Source organism: Eleginops maclovinus, chromosome 17 (genome assembly GCF_036324505.1).
Source record: "Eleginops maclovinus isolate JMC-PN-2008 ecotype Puerto Natales chromosome 17, JC_Emac_rtc_rv5, whole genome shotgun sequence".
Lineage (NCBI taxonomy): Eukaryota > Metazoa > Chordata > Actinopteri > Perciformes > Eleginopidae > Eleginops > Eleginops maclovinus.
The window spans coordinates 11,196,783-11,219,875 of NC_086365.1; the positions used below are offsets into that span (position 1 = coordinate 11,196,783).

Genomic DNA, 23,093 nt, shown 5'->3' on the forward strand with positions numbered 1-23,093 from the left:
TGCTTTTCTTACTATAAGTTGATACTTTTGAACCACAAACTCTAGTTAGTTTTCCTTTAAATAACTGCACAATGCTCCCTCTGCAGAATAATCAATCTCTGGTTGAACTGGCTACAACCAAGTGGATATCAAAGCAAACCTTGAAGGCATAGTTAAGATTTGATGCAAAAAACATTGGAAGGTATAGTTTGTTGGGGCATAATGTTTATTTGGTACATATTGTTCTTGTTTTTTTATGGTATTTTGAAGCATTAATACATTGATTTTATAAAATGTCACTTTATGTTGACTCATTTCACGTTCCCCTTTAATCACCGATGTGTCCAAATTAGCTGCTGTTACGTGGCTACTTGCCATGTGTCTGAAAGTCCCAATTAACACTATTTATCCAAACTCATCTCCTTATGTGCATCTGTTTCTGGCCTGAAAATAAACACGATAAACATCTCTCATCTATAAGTAAGGTAAACACCTTGTTCTACACATTTACCTCCTTTGGAAGCAACACAGATCAACAAATACATTTGCAGTTACCAATCAGACAATAAAGCTTTACTGTTAATTAACAAAGTGTTTTTATTGCTAATTATGTCACATTGATTTTGATTACATTTCAAGTCAATTCAAATATAAAACCATTTAATTGACGTGAATATTTCAGACTGTTAGCGTTGTTTTAAACAAGCAATGGCATTTCAGGATGGATGGTGTGGAAATGAAATAATACATTCACAGTACATGTGTCAAAATGATGTTGATAATAAAGATGGTGCCAGATGTAATAAAGTATGGACGCAGTGTCCTGCTGTCCACATCGGCCCCAATAAATCACCATCAACCGTCTTAGATGGATGTCAGGTTTTGGCACCTCCATTTTCCCCCTTCATAAATAAACTCAGATGCCGGACAAAATTGGCTGATGAATTTTTACCCTACCGCCGATCCACATTTGCATACATTTGCAAAACAAACTCACTCAGTTGGCTTCACATTTGGCCCTGCTTAAAATCAAGCCTGAAATTGTGAATTAGCAGCCTGAAGTGATGGGAAATTAGAGCTTAAACAAAGTTTGTCGCCTGCTTTTAAATTAAAATAGGACAGGAAGGAAGGCAGATCTGTCCAATCTAATAACGATTAAGTTGTGACGTAAATAGCACTAAGACTTGAAATGTTCCACCAAAAGCAATTTTTATCAACTCCTTCTTTATGGCAGCATTGAAATGACTTTGCTGTCAAGTGGGGGGGGAAACTTTGTATTAAAGAAAGCTATTAAACCGACCAATATTCAAAAGGACCTCAACATTTGTGACAACTACTGCCATCACATGTATTTTTTGCAAAGATACTGTAGAAGTTTTGAAATGGAATATTCAAACCTTCGTATGTGTTTGTATTTAGCCTAATGACAGGTTTACTTCGCAGCTGTGTGGAGCGTGGAGTCAGGTCATCAAGGGAATTTAACCCACCTGATCTGAGTGCACATTACTTAAAGTGGTGGCAGGCTTTCAGTCTGTGTGTTTGGTTGCATTTTGGGGTGTTTCTCTGCCCTATATAACAGCACAGCACGCCTCTTGTTTTCGTTGCAGTTTAGAATATTTCCTCTTTTAGTTCAAACTTTCGTTGTCCTTCCCTGAAGCAGCCTGAGACCTGGGAATGCATGCATACTCTGCCGAGCCTTCCTTTTATTAGGTAAAGTCACTGCTCATTTAATTGCATTCCCTCCGCTAGGGAGATTATGTTTTCGTATTGCTTTGTTTGTCACCAGGATTAAAGAAAAACTACTGACCTGATTTGGAACTTCGAAAGGTGGAGCATGGGCTAAGAAAACCCATTACATTTAGCAGCTAATCCAAATCGCATGCAAGGCAGATACACACATTATTTTGTACTTATGGAACAACTTTGGTGGAATGCAATCCTATTTTTTTATTTTTTGTTAACAGGTTTTTAGAAAAAAAATATATTCTAACAACTCTTCCACACTGCTGGCTGTGAAATGACAACAGTAGGTCCTGTGTGGATACTGGATTTGTCCAGCCAATGCTTGGTTGAGCATTTAGATGAGCATACAGCCCAAAATACACACTCATACAGGTACAGAAAAACACTTACAAGTGTGAAAGGCATTTTGAATTTGTCGTTGAGGGCCAAATGGGGATTTGTTTTTTTAACATTATATAAGAATTACCTTACAGTAGGAAAAAGCTGAGATTTCATATAAACTATTGGAAAAGTGTATAACTCGCTCTTTATATTTCAATATTTGTGACCAAAAAAGCAACAATGAAAGCTATAAATATATTTTGAGGGTTTATTCATTAACACTTTACCTTTTGAAGAACCAAAAAGCCTCAAATGGTTCAACCTGTAGGTCCACAGAACAAAACAAACAGAGCACAGAGTGTTAAGGCAGGCCCCATCCCTCATAGTGAGAACGGTATTAGGAAAATAAGTTTTCTTTTAACTGAGATATGTGTATTTTGTTTGTGCCATTAAGTTATTGTCCAAAAAAGAAACTGTCACCTATATTGCCGTTCTCTACCTTGAGCCAAAATTTACTTTTTAAAAACCACAGTTGATGAAAAGCAAAGACACATAGTCAAATTGCTTTGTAAAAAACTAGAATTACTGCCTCACAGTTGTGACTCCAACAAGTCAAATGGCAGTGTACTGTATATCCATGTCTGTCCAAAATGCCATCCCTTTATCCTATAATATATTCACACTACCAAAGATGATGCCATTGGTACAGTACAAAGTAGATTCATCTTGAATGACAACGGGATTCAGGAAAGATATTCAGTGGGATGATTGGGGTCGAGGTCAGGGATAGAAAGGGGTCGAGGAAAGGGATGGAAAAAAGGGGGGGGTTACTGGGGGATGAACTGAAGCGTAAGATTGGTCAGGGTCATGTGTGATGGTATGATTGGGGTCGAGAAAGAGGGATGAAATAGGACATATCGCACAGGAATGAACGAGGCCCAACGGGGTTATGGTGTGGCTGGAGCGTCTTGAAACTGGGGTTCGGCACTCAGAGTGGGGGCACGTCCTCGCACTTTGTGCATCATCATCATCCCCCTTGGTAGAAATTCAGGACCTTTTCATGTAGTGAGAGAGAGGATAAGATGGTTTGTGTAGATGGAATCATCCAAAAAGCGTCATTGGAAACTGTTGTGAAAAGGGCAGTTGCAACAAAATGAATAATCTGTTTGGTTTGAAATTCAGGAGAGTCCGATAAAGATTTTATATTACTGTATACAATTTCGTGGTGTAATGCAAAGGGGATTTGTGTTATGTTTTTACTGCACATACAGGAGAGCCTTGTGCATGCTTATGGTTGCTTTAAATAGCTTTAGTTTCCCAGCGTCTCTTGAGACCAAGGGAGGAGATGGATAGATTGATTGAGAGGCAGAGTGAGGGAAAGGTGCTAATATCACTGTCAATCAACATCCAATGCACACCAGCACACAGAGAGGGAGAGGAACTGAGGAAAATAGAAAACAAGAAACTACAAGCATGAAACAGTAACACACACAGGAGTCACGCTGCTCATTAACATCAATAGAGCAAAACATCAAGGCCAACAAAGGCAAGCTGCACATAGAGGAAATGATGCTCAAAATGCATGAAAATAATAACTCGCATGATAGACATAAGCATACAAAACAGTCCGGAGTTAGAAAAACAAACATCAGTTCTGTAAGGACATAATTCCTTTGCTCTTTAATTGTTTAAATACTGTATTTAATGATGATGTGGTAATTAGTTGATGCAAAAAGGTTGTGTGACGTTTTAGTCCTTTGAAAAGACTTGATGTCTTAATGCTTGTGTAAGTCTAATGAACACTGTGGTCGGTGTCTGTCACTCGGGGTTGTAATTATGTTCACTTGTCACTTCCTGACACGGACTGTAGCTTAGCAACCTGCCGCGGCTAAAGTTAAATCTCATTAAATATTCCCCAGAAATTAAAAGAAAGGAGAAACTCGGGTGGTAAATTGAAGATCATATCTTGTCGGACACCCCTGAAAAATGTCCCTTGCACACCTCCCCCACAACGCCATAAAAGTTTAATAGGCAGCATGCTGGAAACGGGGATATGAATGTGGGCAGGTTGTATAATTACTGTGTGCCGTTAATAAAACAAAACACATGTTTAGGCCGTTCCACCCACTGAACTCCCACTGTTCTTATTTAAATAGAACATTTTCCGCATGTGCTGTAATTGGTTTTTAAAGGTGCTAAGAGAGGTCAGATAGCTGGTGTGTTCAGGTTCATGAGTCCATTGTGTAACTTTTAAACATGATTTGTCTTTATGAAATGAAGATGTATGAGCTACTTTGACTGTAAGTGTGTGTATTAGCATACGATAGGCGTTTCATATTGAATATGACAATGCTATGTGCTTTTGCAAACTAGCATAGTAGCTCAATTCGAATTAATCAAATACTTCTAAAAGTAGAAGCTTCACTTCTCATTTGTGTTCAGTGCTGGCAAGCAAAAGCTAACAAGCTGCTTCACTAAAATGATGAAGATTTAAAATAATGTAATTTGCTGCTAAACATTAGCAAGTTAGCGTTGCCATTGTGAGGATGTTAGCATGCTGACTTTTTCTCATTTTAAAATATATCAGAAAATGTATTCTTGCCATATTTTGCTTTTACCCACTTGATAGCTGCATGTTTGGCTTCTAGACAATAATATTCCATTGCCTAGCACCAGTGTGACTTTCCCACTTTAACCCTAAGCATATTGCACATGACCTCCAATGTGGCAACCAGAAGCTCACTAGTACCATTTGAAGGCAGCACAAGTTGAGCCTACTAGCATGGTCCCTCTTTAGACTGTTTATTTACCCTCAGATTGATTCATATTTCACACAGATAACTACAAAATAATGTAATGCAATTATTCCATAATTGCTTCTGGGATTTTGACGTGTCATGATAACACATGGTGTCCTCTGCTTCTCCATCTGTTTCTTCACGGCACAGTACCATCCCAATGACTTAATTAGCTAGTGATAACGAGGAAATAAAGTTTGATGTGTTAAGATTGCGCCATAATTATGTTGTGTACTCAGGATGATGATGTTTCTCTAAGAAAAAATGGTCAGTGCTCTGGTTTCACATGCACTCATTTGAAGCAAATCAAAAACACACACACACACACACACACACACACACACACACACACACACACACACACACACACACACACACACACACACACCCACACGAAGAGCTGCACCGCTGATCGTGCTTCTTCATGATAGTCCACCAACGCCAACCACCAACAGGGCTAAGTGAGATAAAACTGCTCCTTGGCACTTGGCCACTCAGGAAACTAATGGTTTTTATTGTGCTTGCTGTGTTTAATCAGTTGACCCCCGCCACACACACTCACACTACACACATACTACACACTGACAAGAACCTTGCTTTGGTCTCGATTAGCAGTACATATGAGGCCACTTGTTCTCCCTAACATGGCTTGATTTATTATGCATCACAGCTAAGCGTTGCTGTGTGTAAGTGTGTGGCATTGTGTTTCCACCTGGGCTAGCAATGCATTATGCAGAGAGATAGATGCATGGGGTGCTGAGCGCATCCCATGCATTGTAAGTTTTACTCTGTGTGTTTGAATGAAGAATGTAATAGCTCAGTGGGGAAACTATGTGTTTGTTGTCTCTGCTGCCGCACAGTATCAGTGTGAGTTCTACATGTGACTGTGAATACATGTATGTGTGTTGACATGTGGAATCGTGTTTGTAGGAAGCAGACTGATGTACAGTGACAGGCTCGAGGATGTCCGAGGAGTTAGATGTTCATCTGACAGCGATGACCTCACAGATGTTCTGCAAATATACAGTCTATGTGCTTACTCCACTGACACTCTCTCACACACTCATTCTTGCTTGGGTATTTGTTGCACACAGGAAACAGGGAAGAAATGACACTGAGAAATATGAATTTCTTTTAAGGCACAAAATGTCATTCTTGCCACTAGGGATCTCTCAATCCAACAAAATGTCCGTTTGTTTTAGAGAGTCGATCTACGTATCTCTTCATAACAAACGGATCAAGCGTGAAGATGATTTCAAATCTTTATTAAGCATTTATTCCAGGCTCTACTACCAGCAGAGGAAGCAAATGTCACTGTTGTAATCACCCACTATAGAAGGGGTGAATGTAATTATCAAGAGTGGCATCTGCCTTGCCTTTAAACAAAGACGGTGACAATTACAGGCGCTTTATTGCTTTCCCAGCAAGGAACTATATTAGACAGGGAGAAATTGAAGGAACTGGTTGGTTAGTAGTTTACACAGTCTGAGGTTTCAGATGAGTTGCTAATACCAATGTGTTACCTCTTGTGCCATTGTGCCTTATATTGTCAGAGCTAATGATAGCAAGCTGCTAAGATAAGAGGATATACATGTTAAACAATATTGCTGCCAAACATTAGCAAGTTCATTATGGGGATGTTAGCATGCTGACGTTAGCATAGCTCAAAGCATTGCTGTACCTGATGCTGCTTTCAAATGCGGCCATGTTTACTGTGTTCATGAGATGATGTGTTTATATGATCACCACCCTCATGTGGAATTATAATGAGGTTGTTGGGACTCCATACTAATGAAAAACCAGTTTTAAAGATTTGCTTTCAGTAGAAACAAAAGTGCCTTGAAAAGTGTTTTTCTTTAACACAAATGTGACGATAATATCATATTATATAATATGCAACGGAGGTAATTAAATTCTCCTCTTCTGTAATTAGTTTCTTACTGTGCTGTCAAATCACACCTGTGAATCTGTTTCTCTCCCCCTCCTCCTCCTACTCCTCACCCTGCATATTTTTTCGTGCTAATTATTTTCTGCTCCTGCAACTTTAATGTAAAGTCAGGGAATGATTAGGTAACCAACTCGGCTAACATTAAAAAACAAATCTATCTTGATGTATTTCTGTGGTAAATCTTTCCTCACATTGGGTCCAAAATATATATATATATATATATTTTAAAGCTTTCTTTTAATATATTGCACAAAGCCTCTGATGCTTGCACAAGTTCCAGTTCGCACGAGTGTGTACAAAGAGACAGTGTTACGGAGGAAAAAGACCAAGAAACAGAAACATGTCATCCTTTAAAACAATAATGCGGTTCCATATTGAAAAAAACAACATTAATTAATCTTACAATTTCACTTGTAATTATAGCAGCACATTTTCAAAATATCCTTAGGGCACATGTTTGTTTGTTGTTCTCGTGTACGATGGAACAAATCCGTTCTCGGTTCTCCTGTGAAATAAAAAAAAAAGAACCCAGAGGGAAGATTTAAGATCTATGGAGATTAAGACTTTTGAAAGAAATGAACTAAACAAAGCCGCAGACTTTGATGAACAACCCACATTAGTGCTCACATTATCAGACAACTCAAAACAGTCAGATGAGCACAAAGTTAGTCATTAGTGAGATACAATAATGTCCATTACAACTTAACATTATATTTATTATTTTTGGGTTTAATTATATAAAACTCTGACATGAGATTTCTCCAGTTTGAGTTTGGGATTGTGTACTTCTCTAATAAGTTCTAAAATAATCATTCTTTAAGAACTTACCCTTATCTTAAGGGTCAATCAGGGTCAATTTGTAACCTTGGTAACAGTGGGAAGACACATCATTTCACCGTATGTTTTTAAATACTTGTAGCTCCTCTTTTTAGGGCTGTCATTTTTTTAAAATGCCAAATAATAAAAGACTCATCTGTATTTTTATCACAATTAAAATAACATGGCACACACTGTACGGTATCTCTTCCATGCCGGAGTGGCTGCATACTGTAATCTACATTTGTATAATCATCACAGTTTGACTTAATGACAGTCTCTTCTGTGAGCTGGCCCCACGTCGCTCCATGTAATTAGAATCTCATATGGGTTAGATGGAGAGCAATAAATGTGATTCTTGTTTTCTTTTGGGCTTACCAAGTAGACTATTCTAAATCACATTCAGCTACAGAGTAATGAATCGTCTTTTTGTCGTCGTGATTTGAAAGCATTCACGTAGGATGGCGTTGAAAGATGGTGTTTTTCTAAACAGTATGAAAAACTAAAAAACCCTACAAGGTCTCGCACTAATCATTTAGCTTTTTATTTTATATTTTCAAGTATTACTCAGCACTGAAAGCATCATTTAGAGCTTTTGTTGTTGAATGAAATGAAAACTTCTTCCTCTGTTAAAAGGGATAGCCACCTGTCTTGGAGCTTCCCCTAGTGGCTGATTATGAGTTAGCATGTTGCAATTTATCATACTTTATTTTCCTTATTTTAATAAAGTGCTATAAATAAACTTGGAATTGAATCATATTTTACGAGTCATTTTATTCAAAGATATCAACAAGATTTTATTAACAGGAGAGCAGCATATAGCTAATTGGTCATGAATAAATTCATGTATATACACAGAACACATAACAGTAAAAATAGCCAAAATTCTGAGCAAAAATACAGTTAACAACCAAACTACTAAGAAGAAAAACAACGAGAAAAAAGACATTCTGAATCCAGTGGCTCTTTATGGCTTGGAAGAAAAAAAAACAATAATCAGAAAACATTATGTCTATCTTCAATTTAGTTCCATAATTATTGTTCCATTGTCTTGTAAGTTGTTTGTGGGTCAAATGTGTCAGTGTTCTTCACTGATAACAAGTTAAATCATTACTAAACATCCCATACATACATTCTGAACTTGACAATATGGCTATTATTTTTGGTCTCTTTAGTTGTATTTACAGAGCATGTAACACCTCAGATTGATCCAAAGAACTACATACAATATTTACATTTAAAGTAAGAAATAGACAGACATAGAAAAGCCACACCCAGCCTTGGTATTTCCCAGAATCCTCAAATTTACATTATTTGTTTTTCAACCCTCAAGAAGGATCAACATTCCCACCCATTTTTGTGTAGCTACTGTGAAAACAACATTGAAATACAGGGTATTCTTCTCTGGCCATGATCATTTAGAACAGTTTTTACAACACAGTCACCACTACTGTATTGTGAAAGCCAAAAATGTAGGGTTTTATCACTGAAAACGAAACACAGCATTATTTTACCCTAAGAACCTCAGATCAGATCATATTTAATGCCAGTTGTCACGTTAAAACAAGCACCTGATTTTTCGTGGCAGTCCCTTTTTAAACAATCTTGCAGACCATTTGTTCGAATTGTGAGAATACCACAAGTCACTGCGATGTAACAGAACCTGTTCCTTGATTTCTGGAATGTCACATATGCTGTGGTGTTCTGGAAAAAATGGATTGTTCCGGACTTCCTGTTTGAGTCTCTTTGGCTCACCACATGAACCTCTGTGTGGCTGTGCTGTCCGGCCAGTGGAAGGTCTTACTGATGAAGATGTAAAGTGTGGCAGCATTGACCGCCGTGTACAGGACAAACTCAACGACGAGTCTGGGCAGAGAGGGCAGGGGCATGTGTAGGCGGTACATCAGATAAGGGACAATGAAGTACCTGAACTCCAGCAGCTTCTGGGGGACCGTGGCAGCCAGGAGGCACGCCAGGAACGCCAAACTCCAGAACAGTGAGCGCGACTTGAAGGAGTCCAGAAAATTCCACCCTGCAAACACGTATGCAGGGACAACGACGAAGCGCACCAGCTCATGCTTCTGGAAAAGCCTTTTCCACACGTAGAAGGGGAAGTGGCGGTTGTCTGCCAGCAGGTACTTGTGGACAGAGGTGAACTTCCACACCAGGAGCAAGGAGACGACCGTGACGAAGAGGAAGAACAGAGGCTGCTTCTTCAGAGCCTGGAGGAAGCGTAGAGCGCGGTGGTAACAAAGTGACACAGGGAGAGAGAAGAAGAGGGCGAAGGAGAAGAAATAGAAGAGTTGGGGGAAGTTGAAACAGGCCTCATGGCTCGTCCGGTCACCCACCACTATCCCATCATTGAACACCATGAACGCCAGGAAGCCCACGCCGACTACAGCGTAAGGCCAGGCCACCAGCAGCACCGACTTCACATGACTAGGCGAGGTGAGGAACTCCAGCGTGAAAAGTATCACCTTCTTAGCTCCACCGAATGACAGCGGGACCTGGGATGGAGGAGACTTCTCATCCCTCTTTTTCGAATACTCCACCCTCCAGGCCTCGTCCATTTTGGCGGCCACCAACGTGCCTGCGCAGAACGCCACCCAGATGATGTTGGTCTGGCGGAAGAGCACTGAGCAGAAGCCGAGGAACGCCGAGGCCTTGTGGCAGCTGTACAGCGTCATGAGGTACGTGAAGAGGATGAAGAAAGTAGATCCGGCGTCCGTGTAGTAGAGGAAGTTGAAGAAGTAGAGCACGGGAAAGGTGGACAGAGACAGCGCAGAGAGGACTCGCCGGGAGGTTGTTCGTGTCTGGAAGAGAGGAAATGTTAGAAAACAAGACACAAAAAATCCCTCACACATTGTTTTCATCACCGTCAGCGTACCTTCTCCCGGGAGTGCAGTTTGCAGATGAGCAAGTAGAGCAGGTAAAGGTTGCCGCAGTTGAAGAGCAGGTTGATGAAGCGCAGCATGGCCGTGGAACACACCACCTGGCCTGTGAGGTCAGCAAGCCAGACCACAGGCTTAATGACCCCCACAGAGACGAGGTAGAGGCCTGGGAGGGTCGTGATCATTGGGTCCCACTGAAGAGGAATCATTACAAAGTTAGGGTTAGTGTTAACATTTTAACAATTGACAAGAAAATAAGTGTTCACAACTATTCTATTTGTGAAAATAGTGTATGAAGTCTTCTGTGGATCTTGAGTCTTTCTAAAGTGGGATATTACCCCTGTGATGTCATAGTGATGTAATCAAAGTTATCTAGTATTGAAAAAGGCTGCATTACAAACTGGGGACAGAGTCTGAAAAACATGGGTGTTTATCGGGCAGGGAGAGCGTGTAAAAAATAAGGCACTATTGAGTTGGATAATCATAAATGGAGGATCCAGCTTTTTTTCTTTACTTGACCTTTTAATAGGAAGCAAAAATCAGGACATATGTCTCATCCTTTACTGATTCAACTATTGATGGCCAAATCTATTGTGAAACTAAACGTTGAAAATGATGGTGGGACCCTTTATTACGCATGCATTCATAATTTCACCCAAATCACTGAGTTGTGGGAAAAAAACATATGGAATGTTTTGATCTGTAATATAATGTGTACATGTTTTGTGGTAAAATAATTTGAATGTTGAAACATCCAATAATGATGATCCTTAATCTCCACTTTTCTGCAGGAAGAACTTACTGGAGCTAGCCTGAATGCAAACCACCGTACCCACTAATGGCATTCTATACATCTGACATGGAGATTAAAGGCTTACCAGCTGTCACCGCATGTTAAATGACTGCAGGTAGCTAGCCTTAATCCGCTAAATAACAACGAGGGACTCTGAAATGGTAACTTTTACCTCGTTGAATTTGCCATGGCAGTACTTCTGAGCTTGTGGCACATGAAATATCTCGTCCATGTAGGGCTCCCTTTGCTCCCGGGTGACTCTGGAGAACAGCAGGCAGGAAACCAGAAAGTTGGTGCTGCAGAGAGCAGTGAAGATGTAGCCTTCAAATTTCTCCATGTTTGATGACGAAATCCGATGTCAAAGTGAATGCAGTCCAAAGCTAGCTGTAGCAACGTTGTGTATTCCGCATAACTAGTAGATTTGCGTTTTAAAAACCGCTTAACAATCTCAACTCAGAGGGGAATTGGTTGAACTGCGTCTTGTGTTGACAAACGGAAGAGTTAATATTTTTGACAGTTGGCGTTCCGCTCCAGAAACATGCTCGGGTACAGAAACTATAGTATAACCTTTAGTTCCTAGTTGAGCTAAACACATAAACATCACACTTCCATGGTATAAATAGAAATTAGGGATATCAATTTTATTAAATATCCTGTATTTTGAATGGAATTTCTTTCAAGATAGCGTTTTCCTGCTTTTGTCTCCTGTTTTCTAAAGAGGAACTTTCCTCCCTACGCGGTGTCACCGTGTTATGGTTCCCCCGCGTGTTCAGACCAAACGTTCATGTCAAGCGAGATAATTCGTAACTTCTTTATATTTCGTGAAGCAAATTTCCAGCATGCATTTAACACACGAACTGGAGCTCTTTCCCGGTCACAAAGTGACTCAAATGCTTTTCAGGGACGTCAAAAATGCTACAGAGTTGAGACAATGTGCGGTGGAGGGGAAAATAAACGGTGCTCTAATCAACCCAACGATGGTGAGATGTTTTATTCAGCTTTAACAACATTGAATCCAATGTCTATGTGCATAAGGCATGTTCTTAAATGTATTTATAAGCTTAGAATTCTTTCCACACAGAACTATATTTTATATCAAATGGGAAACATATGGCACCTCATTCACCCCTCTCTGTTTTTATTTACAGCTGGTAAATCCTTTCCAAGTGCTGGTAGCTGCCAACAAGGCTGTTAACTCACAGACCAATGGGAAAATGAAGACAAGAAGCTTATACTCTGAAATAATCTTCAATCTATCACCGACTAATAATGTAAGTAAACTAAACATTACTTATTGTGTCTATATTGTTACCATTTCCATGTGAAGAAAAAAATAAAAGGCATAAAGTCTTATACACTTAAGGGTAGGACTTTTTAGTTTTTTAACATTGCATCTGAACAATCAAAATAATTGCAGCCAAAATGTCCAACGCTAAATAGTTGCTAAACCAGTCATTATGTCCATGAAAAAACTTGGAACAGAAATGAATTATATTTGTATGTCTCCCTAACACAGATCTCAGAAGCGTTTAAAAGGTTTGGGTGCTCTGATGGCGATGACTCTGTCCTGGTGGTCCTGGTTCACAACAATGACGAGTCCCAGCTTTTAGCAGACATCACAGCCCGGGTGAGCGGACGGCAGGTTCCAGTGGAAGAAGTGTCCTCGCTGACGGACCACGCAAAAATCAAAAAGGTTCTCATTCCCTGCTTTAATCAATGTCACTATGTAACATGAAGTTGCATTGGCATGTGTGTGTTTTGCATTCAAATAATTTAGTTAAAATCTACAGTCATAAGCTGTAAACTAGATATATTGATCAAGAACTGACATCTTTGAAAAGTGACATGTTTTTTTGCTGTTGTGTTAACCCATTTTTGCCTTTGTTTCAGTTGTATAAAGTCACACCGGAAGAGGAGAAGAGTGGGACTCTGCTAGATGCGGTTGTATGCAGGATGGCTGCCAAGGACGTCATGTAGCTGCTTTAGGAAATGGACAGGAAATGGAAATGGAAAAGAAGGCAACCATTTATTTTCTTAATCTTTTTTTACTTTGAATTGATTTACTCTTCCTCATTGTAAACACCCCAACAATTGTGTTTTGTGGATGTTAATTATAGAAACATCTTATTTCTCCCATCTGAAAATAAAATCTTATTTTTCATATATTTTGTCATGGACTTTGTTTTTCTCCTGCTCACATTTACATTTTAATTATCAGTTTCTTTCCATCTAAGAAGGGACCAATATCAGATCACTCGGGAGGATTTTAAATAAAAATACATACTCATTCACAACTGACATGTAACATTAAGTCAAACCGAACATGCGCTTAGATTCAGCCTTGCTTTGGTTTCTTCTAAATCACCTCGAATAACCTATAGGGACACTGACATTCTGTAACAAATCTGAATTTAAAATTGCCGTGTCATTTCATTTGGGTATTACAATTGTATTCCCTTTCATTCTGAGATTTTATGAAGGCACAACAGCATGTGCACACCATCAATTAATTGACAGAGGTGTTTATTAAAAGGGATTGCACACACACTAAAAAAAGAAAAGACTTTGAACATAAATGTTTATTATTGTCCTTAATAATGCAGCACCTCATTCTTGTTACGTTACATAGATAAACATATTTCATCATGATTTATGAGGCAAGTGAAATCACACTGCTTCATATAGTAGAGTAATTACATTTACAGACAAAATGGCACTGAAATGATTACGTATTTCCAAATCAGAAGCCCTGAGTTGTTTTGTTTGTGTTACACAAAGAAAAGTCACATCATGCTTGTGTACGTTTGTCATCCTGGGAAGTTGGCAAGCTCGTCTTTCCCGATATTCCCTCCACTGAGGATGCACACCACGTTTTTCCCCTCTAGCTCGGGTATCTTGTTGTTAACGATGGCGGCAAATGCAGCGCAGCCTGACGCCTCCACCACGAGGCCGGAGCTGTAGAGGGTGGAAACCGCCGCCTTGATCTCTTCATCGTTTATAAGGACAATCCCCTCAACGTAACGCTGACATAGCTCGAAGGGAAGTTTGCCTGGGATGCAAAGAAAAGGACAGATTAAAAGATACAGCAGTTTGAAGAAATGGAGAGAAAGACTGAGACGTTCATAATACCCGCAAATGGGGGTGCAAGTCCTGAGGCGATGCTCTTGGTGTCCATGCCCACTGGCTTCTTCTCAATGAAGCTTTTGTACATGGTGCAAGCTGAGTTCAAACACACAAAAAAACACATTTCACTGAGCCTCTAGGGTACATAGCTAATATTGCTGCTTTTTTCCTTCTTTGTGTTTGTTTTACCTCCTTCTGGTTCCACACCATAGATTCTGGTCTTATCACAACCTGATAGTTTGATGGCAGCGGCCACACCAGCCAGCTGCCCCCCTCCACCGCAGCACACTACCACCACATCAGGCTCAGGCATCACCTCCAGCACCTCCATACCTAGACTGGACACACAGGTTTAGAATAGCTGGAAGTTTAAATAATCCAAATTCCACTGTCGGCCATTGAGTGTACCTGGCATGTCCTGCTATAAGATCCAAGTCATCAAAGGAGTGCAGGAAGGTCATGTTGTGCTCCTGAACACAGCGGGTCACTACATCCATCAGACAGGAAGTGGGGACTCTCTCTACCTCTACCCCAAAACTCTGAGGAACGGAAAGGAATAACATTTTTAAATAAATGCGTAGGAATAATTTTTTTTAAATGACAGGTTTGTATTCTGTGACTTTCATTTTCAAGTACCTTTACTCGCGTATTGTACTTTAGTGCAAATTTGAGGTACTTAAAGTATCAATATAAAAGCTTTTGTTACTCAATACTTTTATTATACAAGGGGTTATAAAATAAGAGAATTGGTTAAAAATGAACAGGCATTTATAAACATTTAAATGATTTATTTTGAAGAATTTTAAGTTTTTTGGATGAGTTTGACTATTTTAGAGTTTTTCTGCATAAGGTACTTTTACATTCAATAGTTTACCTACATTGTGCTAATTATACTAGTCTACTCTTACAATGCGGGAATTTTAATCACAAGAGTATTTTTACACTGTGGGATGATACTTTTACTTAAATACTTCATCCACCACTGGTGAAAAGATCACTTCTAACCTGTATGAGGATGGATCTGGACACAGGGGCTGTTTCCGGCATCACCACCTTGCCCTTTGACCCGTAATGTTTTGAGGCATACGCAAAAGACTTCCCATAGTTCCCAGCAGACATTGTGACAAAATGACCACCCTTCTCTCTCCTGGCAAATTGATTGGCCACTCCACGGATCTTGAACGAGCCTGCCAAATAAAAGTAAGACCATTCTTAAGAAACAAGCTGAGAATGTGCTTGTGCGAGATGAATCAAAGTGCTTTCGTCTCACCGGTTCTCTGCATGTTCTCCAATTTGATGTGGATGTTGCATTGGATGTCCAGAGGCAGGGTTGTCTGGCACCAGGGGATCATGGGAGTGTTGATGACACCCAGTGGGCTGCCTTTGACCGTCTCCCTGGCTTCTCTCAGCAGATCCAGGGTGACGGCGTCTGCAGACATCTATCAGAAACACACACTTCAATATCAGGAACCCTTTCACATTGAGGGGCCAAAGACATGCATTTCATAAATAAATGCAAATCACAACAATGTAATAATTAGTATTTTTAATCGTTATTTCTCATCTGCCTAATAATTATCATTCATTTTCTATGAGTTGTGTTATTATTAGATCACTTCTATTTTAGGTCTTTCTGCTCTATGCCACTCCGTTACTTACGACGTTCAGAGCGAGGGAGTAGGCCTAAAGCATGCACGTTACATTTCAAAACCTCTTTTACAAGAGTTAAGTAAACTAAAACTACATATTTCGTGCACTAGACTTGCTCCACACTGACCTTATTATGTATTTTGATTTTTCTTTCACTTTAAAAAGTGACAACTCCGTGATGCAGTTTGCAGTGTTAAATTTCTTGTAGCTCCCAGTGGAAAAATAGTTCCCGTTTGAACGTGTTTCCAGTCGGACGGTATTATTACAAGGACCACCAAGATGGCTGCCCCTGCAAGTGACAATGGAGACTTTTCTTAGTGACATAACTAATTAGTATTATCAGAAGGCACTGTAACTAGGAAATATGGGTTTTATTAGACACGTCGTATGTGCCATGTCCGGCGGAGTTGACAGCTCTGTCGCCGCGTTGTTACTGAAGAGAAGAGGTGAGAAAACAGAGAAATACTCACAGGGAAACATACCTGAACTGACCTGTCACACAACAAAAACTCGAAATCTCAAGTATATTTGTCTAATATCTAGTGAGAGTATGTCTTTACAATTGTTATAATACCTAATAACTCAAGAAGTACATTTCAGTGAGATAAACAGTAGGGTCTTGTTTTTAGACCATTCATCTTAAGTATTTTGTTATCAGAATCAGAAGTACTTTATTCATCCCAAACTGGGACATTTTTGTGTCAAAGACTCTTGAAGGCATCTTATTTTCTCTTGTGTCACAGATGAAACCGTTTTTTAAAAAGAAATGATTGCAAAATCTTCAATTAACATTAGAAAAAAGAAAACTTTTGAGCATTTGTGGCTTATTTTGTAGAGCTTATTACAAGATCTGATTTATTTAATCAGAATCGGTTTTATTAACAGGTAGGTTTACACATACGAGGAAATTGCTTTGGTTTAAATGGTGCATAGAAAGAACAATATGTTAAAAAAAAGTACTATAATAAAAGGTATTTCAAGATAAAATTGTAACAAATAAAAAAGGCAATATTTACACAAAAATAAACGATATATTAATATAATAATATATGACAAATACTATATTCAAAGTGGAGAGCTGTGCAGATTTAATTCGAGATAGTGTGGAGCAGAAATGTGCAACATGTTGCGCAGGATTTACAATATCAAAAAGTAAAAGATATTGCTCGCAATTAATGGCTATTAATGGTTAGCTCACTTTACCTGAATAAATAATAAGTGAGAAACTCTGCTATTGTTCTTATTTTTCATGCATAGGTTACAGTGTAACAGGGGTTTTTATGAAGAACTGGGACTCCCTGGATGAGAGTGGCGTGTGCAACACAGAGAAAGACTGTGAGGACGCCTACAGAGTCTGTCAGAGCCTGGACATCCCCTTCCATCAAGTGTCTTATATCAAAGAGTACTGGCATGAAGTGTTCAGGTATTTGTGGCTGCCTTGCATGAATCCTAAATACTTTCAAAATGTAAAACTCAAATTTCATGTAAATTCATGTTTGTTTTCCCCCCTTTCAGTAAACTGTTAAAGGAATATGAGAAAGGGAGGACACCCAACCCAGATATACTATGCAACAAGCATATCAAATTCAACCATTTCCACAAATATGCCATCAACACTCTGGGTATGTAATCATAATAAGGCTGTGAAATGTTCACTTTAATTATTAATTCAGTTTATATTTCCAATTATAATCGATAATCACTTAATTAATGTAACATAAAAAAAGACTGATGTTTGAAGTCATAATGTGGTCATACACGGACCTAAACCTCTTTCTAGGCAGCTTTACAACTGTTTTGTGGATTAAGGATTTAAATAAAGTGATTTCAATGTCAAAAACAATAAAGACAGTGTCTAATTTGCCTGATCCTGTTGTTTTCTAAGGTGCTGATGCCATGGCAACAGGACACTACGCCAGGACGTCACAGGAAGACGAAGAGGTGTTCCAACAGAAGACCACAGCGCCGACGACAACCCTCTTCAGAGATCGTTTTGAGATTAGAAATCGTAAGCGTTTGACTCTTGTGCCTTAGTTTAATGGGTTACCGTTGTCGAGCCTTAGTAACATTTTAGCAAAACATTATCTTTTCTTTCTTTCCTCTTCCCAGCGGTGAGGCTGTTCCAAGGAGCAGATCTCTTCAAAGACCAAACTTTCTTCCTCAGTCAGATCTCGCAGGAGGCCTTGCGACAAACCATGTTCCCGCTGGCCGGACTCACCAAAGACTTTGTCAAAAAGATTGCTTTGGAGGCAGGGTTTCACCATGTGCTGAAGAAGAAAGAGGTGAACACACACACAAATATATACAAACACAGAAATATAACTCATGTCTATGTTACACAAGGAGATTATGAATAGGAATATGTATTCTCATTGTAATTTAACCTAATGTGTTTCCAGAGCATGGGCATCTGCTTCATTGGAGAGAGAAACTTTGAAAGCTTTATTTTGGAGGTAAGAATAAAGTCTTCAAGTTTTCATTATGCGGTTCAAATTTTAACATTGCCTCCTGCCTTTTGTTTTTTACAATTTCAAAGCTATAATTATTTAGAGATGCATGAAAACCTATAACTGTTTCTTAAATTGGTGTTTTTCTTTATGTTGCCAGTATCTGGAACCTAAACCAGGGAACTTTGTCTCCCTGGAGGACGGGGCTGTTGTGGGAACACACAAAGGTATGTTTGTGGCCGTTTGAAAGTCTCAAATTGTCAAAACAAAGTGTGTGTTACTATTATATTATCACACAGGCAGAATGTAATGACTGTCACTATGTTAAGCCAATTCAAAATATTAAAATCAAGTTTTGCTTGAATATGCTTTAAATGTGGATATGTTACAAATGACTGACACATGTCCAGCAGTGGCTCAGTCAGTAGGGGCTTGGACTGGGAAACGTAGGGTCACCGGGCCAAGTCCCCAAACAGGCTTGAAATATGGAAGGTGGACTGCTACTTGGAGAGGTCCCAGTTCACCTCCTGGGCCCTGCTGCGGTGCCTTTGAGCAAGGCACCGGACACCTCCAATCCCCCCTCTCCATTGCTCCCCGGGCGCTGCACAATAGCTGCCCACTGCTCCTAGTACTAGGATGGGTTAAATGCAGAGGACCAATTCTATTCTATTCTAATTCTAAAATAACTCTGGTTACTTCCTGTTTTTTCTCTTGTCGTTCACTGTATCTCTGTCCATCCAGGCTGGTTCACCATGACGCTGGGCCAGAGGGCGAGAATTGGAGGGCAGAGAAACCCCTTTTTTGTGGTGGACAAAGACATCACTACTGGGGATGTGTTTGTGGTAAGGAAATCTGTGTATGTAGGACAGTGGCTTGTTTTGATTATTCCAAGCCACTGTATGATGTGTTGTTTCTCATACTCAAGCATTATTCAATGCTGCATTATTGAAATATAAAATAGGTTATGCCCATTTATGTATCGAGGCCTCAGCAAAAGGTTTGTACCTCGGTGAAAGAGCTTGTCTACATTCATGCTTTACATTTATTTTGCTCACTTTTAAAAGGTGCAACACTGATTAAAACTTGACACATTTTTGCTCATACTTTACTCCCCGAATTTCTCAAAAATTAGGCTCCTGCTACTAACCACCCAGCTCTTTTCCGTGACACGGTGCGGACCGACCGCTTCCACTGGGTAACAGTCGACCCGCCTGCTGAACTAGTCAAGACCCAGATGATGGAGTGTAATTTCCGCTTCAACCACCAGATGCCGCTCAGTGAGTTTTGTGCTGTTAGTGTCTGTAATTTGGTGAATTAGAAGTTATTTACTGAAAAAAAACCTGCATGTTTTTATGTTTTCAAGTTCCCTGTACAGTGACTCTGAACATGAACGGCTCTGTGTGGATCTCTCTCTCCAGACCAGTCCGAGCTCTGACCCCTGGACAGGTAACAGCTAACGCACCTGTGTTACAGAATACACTGTAGTTGCATAAACCTATGCTGCAACATCAGTTCAAATGAATTTTTCACTTTAGGAGTATAAATGTAAAAATATATTATATATATTTCAAGTTGATTGTATATTTCAATTAATCCGTCCCTGGCCAGGTGTGTAACCCCCTAAAGCTTCCTGCACACACAATAAAAACGGATTCTAATATAAGTTATATCCTCCTGCAGTTTGCTGTTCTCTACAAAGGAGATGAGTGTCTGGGCAGCGGGAAGATCATGCAGTTGGGGCCCAGCGAGTACACCCTGCAGCAGGGCAGAGAGCGCCTGTTAGCAGCCGCGCAGCAGCAGGAGCAGCAGACCCCCGAACCAGCCAGCTGAGAGGACTTCGCCGCCCAGCCGTGTTGGAAATGAGCTCTGTCCGGTACATTAGGTAGAGCACACTGTTTAAGAAGATAAACTGTCTCTTAGAAAAGGCTGTGTGACGAAGTTCCTGTTCCGGACTCCATTTAAAAAACCGTACACCAGTTTTTAATCGCCCAAATTGGACAGATCAACGGTTGATATGACAAAGGGTTGATTTTTGTACACTTTTAGTGTTGGACACAAAAGTGTATATACTAGCTGCTACGATGAACCATCTGTATTCAAGCCAACGGGTTTTTTGGACTTTGGGGCTGCATTTGAAATAGTATGTGTTATTTTTACTGTAGTACTTTCTGGAGCTGCCCTTACAGAGTGTGTACTCCTGACAATAAGACTTGAACTTTAACCCCCGCCTTTTTTCCTTTATTCGTCCAGTCCGTAGCGGGATGGAGCTGTCCTCAGGATGTCTGTGCTCTCTCCTTGGCTTATTTTCTGATTTGCAGAGGGATGTGAGTCAGAATAGCCAGAAAAGTATGCTGTGACGTACTATTTACTGGGACAAACTTTTTCTGGTATACTAAATAGTACTGAAGTATCAGTATTGGAACGCACCCTAGATGTAATAACTGAAATAAAATAAAGTAGCACCTTTTTTTAGAAATAAATCCATGTTTTCAGTCCAGTTACTCTTTATCTAACAGTCAATCTACACCAACACCGCTAATAGCTAATTGTATTCATCTTTAGAATATAATCAATTGTGGTCTGGAAGTCTTTTCTCAAGGATGTCTGAGCCCTTTACTGTTCTGTTCCTAACTGAAAATATAGAAACCTGTTTGGGAACCTGGGAAATGAGAGTTTAACTTTAACCTAGCAGAGGGTTAATAGCTGATGGTTGACACAATTCTGGGGCCTGTTATCTGTGCATGGAAGTGACACTTACTGTATATTCTCTTCTTTGTTCATTGTAATGTAATTTCAACCTTATTTTTCTTTCATTTCTGAGACTTTCCCTCCTGTCCTATACCTCTATTCCAACTGTCTTGTTCAGCCTGCTTCTGTGCCAACTGGAAACCTACAGTACAGTCTATGAGTAATCAATGGTAATATTTGACTCCAATTGGTTCTTTGAATCATTGTTTAAATAAGCAACATGGTTATTCGTTCTGTTAGTTAATTTCTAAGTAAAGTTAAGACTTTAGTACTAAACAAGAAAAAGAAGTAGTCAAACTGCACCCTTTTAGTTGTTGAAGACGAAATTATGTTTCAAAGCACAGCTGCTGGCACACAGGAGTTAATAAACAACTTAAAAACATTCTAAGCTTTTTTTTGAATAATTGAAAAGACTGGTAAATTGTTTTAATTCAAATGTGTTAATTAATTCATTTCTACTGTAAAACAAATTCTATTGCTCTAAGTGTAGGGGTTTTTCCTACAGCTACACTTGAAATATATATAAATTAAGAACATTTTAAGTGCCTTATCTTTTCAAATGGCTTTTAAAGTCAAAAGTCAAAGTCAACTTTATTGTCAGTCCTTCAGTTTGTGTGTACAGACAGAGCGATCGAAATACTGTTTCCCACAATCCCGAGGATTAACAAAAGTCTATGGAATATGAGTTATTGAATGAGTAGAATCTGTGAATAACTAAACATTTACCAATGAGTGAATAAACCTTATCAGTGGTGTGTTGACTTCATTTTCAATGGCCTGTATGGCTAAATTTTCCCTCCAGACTAATTTACTAAATGAAAATACATGATGTAGGTGTGCATGGGTTGTCCTACTGTTATTGATCCACAAGGGGGCGCTGTTATACTAGATTACCCTACAGGTGTGAACCTGTTGTTCTCCAGTCGGCTTTGTTGTGCACAATCACTTTACTGTATGTTCTCATAAATCCTGATGATTGTCACAGTAGAGAATATTAAACACTTTTGATTTCCTATTGTATGATTTCTAGAAGTAGATTATATTTGTGCATAATTTTGAAAAGTTGTTCATCTTATTATTGGCTTTCCTTGTGGGGAAAAACAAAGGCGATTGTAATAAGGGATAATAAAGGCTCAAACAACTCCGTAACGGAAAGAAAGAATAAATAGTTGATCAAATCAAACCATTAAAGTCAAAATAAAAGTTAAACACAATGATACAAAGAAAAGCAATATAAATGTACTTTATTTAAAATATTTCCATCGGAAGCAACATGTTTCCTTTCAAGGACACACAGGCTTTGCTATAAATAATTACCATTTTACATTGTAAACATGAAGAAAAACAGGATTATCAGAAGCAACAATTAAAGTTTATTAAGCTGTAACATTCGTGTGGTTGGCTGAAAACAGTTATTTAAATGATGATGTAACTACTTAAACCATGCCTACCTTGAACAGAGGAGTTGTGGCTTATTGTGTAACATTTTCTAATATTGTGACCTTGAAGTCTTAGTTAAACCACTTTTCATGCCTTTCATATGTACCTTCAGTGCTTACAACTACTTCAACACACAAAAGTTGAAGAGGCAGCCTCACTCAAACACCGCATTAGGAATTTTACCCAACTCTCACCCTATTATAATAACAATGCACTTGTGCGCATTGGTCACCCGGTCAGGGCCACTTCCTAAATCTCCATGAGAAAAAGAAAAGCCCCCCTGTGAAAGCGTCCCAGAGGGGGGGACACAGCAGGTTTATGGTAATAAGTCTCCGAGGAGGAGAGAAGGAGGAGGCGGAGGAGAGCCACGGAGCCATTTTGTACTCATTTTAAACT

At 39.3% G+C, this 23,093-nt stretch overlaps 4 protein-coding genes across 4 annotated transcripts; 2 read left to right on the top strand and 2 right to left on the bottom strand.

Annotated features, from left to right (window-relative positions):
- Nucleotides 1–8,359: 8,359 nt before the first annotated feature.
- alg10 (ALG10 alpha-1,2-mannosyltransferase) lies at nt 8,360–11,829 on the bottom strand. The gene is made up of 3 exons (XM_063906011.1): nt 11,462–11,829; nt 10,493–10,690; nt 8,360–10,418 (listed from the first exon to the last, which is right to left on the bottom strand). The coding sequence occupies exons 1-3, from the start codon at nt 11,624–11,626 to the stop codon at nt 9,357–9,359; spliced, it is 1,425 nt and encodes a 474-aa protein (XP_063762081.1). The 5' UTR covers nt 11,627–11,829; the 3' UTR covers nt 8,360–9,356.
- Nucleotides 11,830–11,974: 145 nt separating this feature from the next.
- On the top strand, nt 11,975–13,452 carry tprkb (Tp53rk binding protein). The gene is made up of 4 exons (XM_063906012.1): nt 11,975–12,269; nt 12,438–12,560; nt 12,806–12,982; nt 13,180–13,452. The coding sequence occupies exons 1-4, from the start codon at nt 12,129–12,131 to the stop codon at nt 13,264–13,266; spliced, it is 528 nt and encodes a 175-aa protein (XP_063762082.1). The 5' UTR covers nt 11,975–12,128; the 3' UTR covers nt 13,267–13,452.
- A 432-nt stretch (nt 13,453–13,884) lies between these two features.
- On the bottom strand, nt 13,885–16,363 carry srr (serine racemase). The gene is made up of 7 exons (XM_063905019.1): nt 16,190–16,363; nt 15,683–15,851; nt 15,418–15,599; nt 14,821–14,951; nt 14,602–14,750; nt 14,419–14,508; nt 13,885–14,338 (listed from the first exon to the last, which is right to left on the bottom strand). Exons 2-7 carry the CDS (start codon nt 15,849–15,851, stop codon nt 14,097–14,099), a joined length of 963 nt encoding a protein of 320 aa, XP_063761089.1. The 5' UTR covers nt 16,190–16,363; the 3' UTR covers nt 13,885–14,096.
- On the top strand, nt 16,278–22,012 carry trmu (tRNA 5-methylaminomethyl-2-thiouridylate methyltransferase). Its single transcript, XM_063905018.1, has 11 exons — nt 16,278–16,508; nt 17,320–17,485; nt 17,578–17,684; nt 17,948–18,070; nt 18,172–18,344; nt 18,462–18,515; nt 18,670–18,736; nt 19,251–19,351; nt 19,642–19,786; nt 19,873–19,955; nt 20,190–22,012. The coding sequence occupies exons 1-11, from the start codon at nt 16,427–16,429 to the stop codon at nt 20,337–20,339; spliced, it is 1,251 nt and encodes a 416-aa protein (XP_063761088.1). The 5' UTR covers nt 16,278–16,426; the 3' UTR covers nt 20,340–22,012.
- The last annotated feature ends 1,081 nt before the right edge of the window (nt 22,013–23,093 follow it).

Coding starts and splice junctions, on each gene's coding strand:
- trmu (XM_063905018.1), top strand. CDS start 16,427: ATGGGTTTTATTAGACACGTCGTATGTGCCATGTCCGGCGGAGTTGAC. Junction 16,509..17,319: donor GTTGTTACTGAAGAGAAGAG/GTGAGAAAACAG, acceptor TTTCATGCATAG/GTTACAGTGTAACAGGGGTT. Junction 19,352..19,641: donor CTACTGGGGATGTGTTTGTG/GTAAGGAAATCT, acceptor CTCAAAAATTAG/GCTCCTGCTACTAACCACCC.
- alg10 (XM_063906011.1), bottom strand. CDS start 11,626: ATGGAGAAATTTGAAGGCTACATCTTCACTGCTCTCTGCAGCACCAAC. Junction 10,691..11,461: donor GCCATGGCAAATTCAACGAG/GTAAAAGTTACC, acceptor ATTCCTCTTCAG/TGGGACCCAATGATCACGAC. Junction 10,419..10,492: donor AACTGCACTCCCGGGAGAAG/GTACGCTGACGG, acceptor CCTCTCTTCCAG/ACACGAACAACCTCCCGGCG.
- srr (XM_063905019.1), bottom strand. CDS start 15,851: ATGTCTGCAGACGCCGTCACCCTGGATCTGCTGAGAGAAGCCAGGGAG. Junction 15,600..15,682: donor GGAGAACATGCAGAGAACCG/GTGAGACGAAAG, acceptor TTTATTTGGCAG/GCTCGTTCAAGATCCGTGGA. Junction 14,339..14,418: donor ACTTGCACCCCCATTTGCGG/GTATTATGAACG, acceptor TTTGCATCCCAG/GCAAACTTCCCTTCGAGCTA.
- tprkb (XM_063906012.1), top strand. CDS start 12,129: ATGCATTTAACACACGAACTGGAGCTCTTTCCCGGTCACAAAGTGACT. Junction 12,270..12,437: donor CTCTAATCAACCCAACGATG/GTGAGATGTTTT, acceptor TTTTATTTACAG/CTGGTAAATCCTTTCCAAGT. Junction 12,561..12,805: donor ATCTATCACCGACTAATAAT/GTAAGTAAACTA, acceptor TCCCTAACACAG/ATCTCAGAAGCGTTTAAAAG.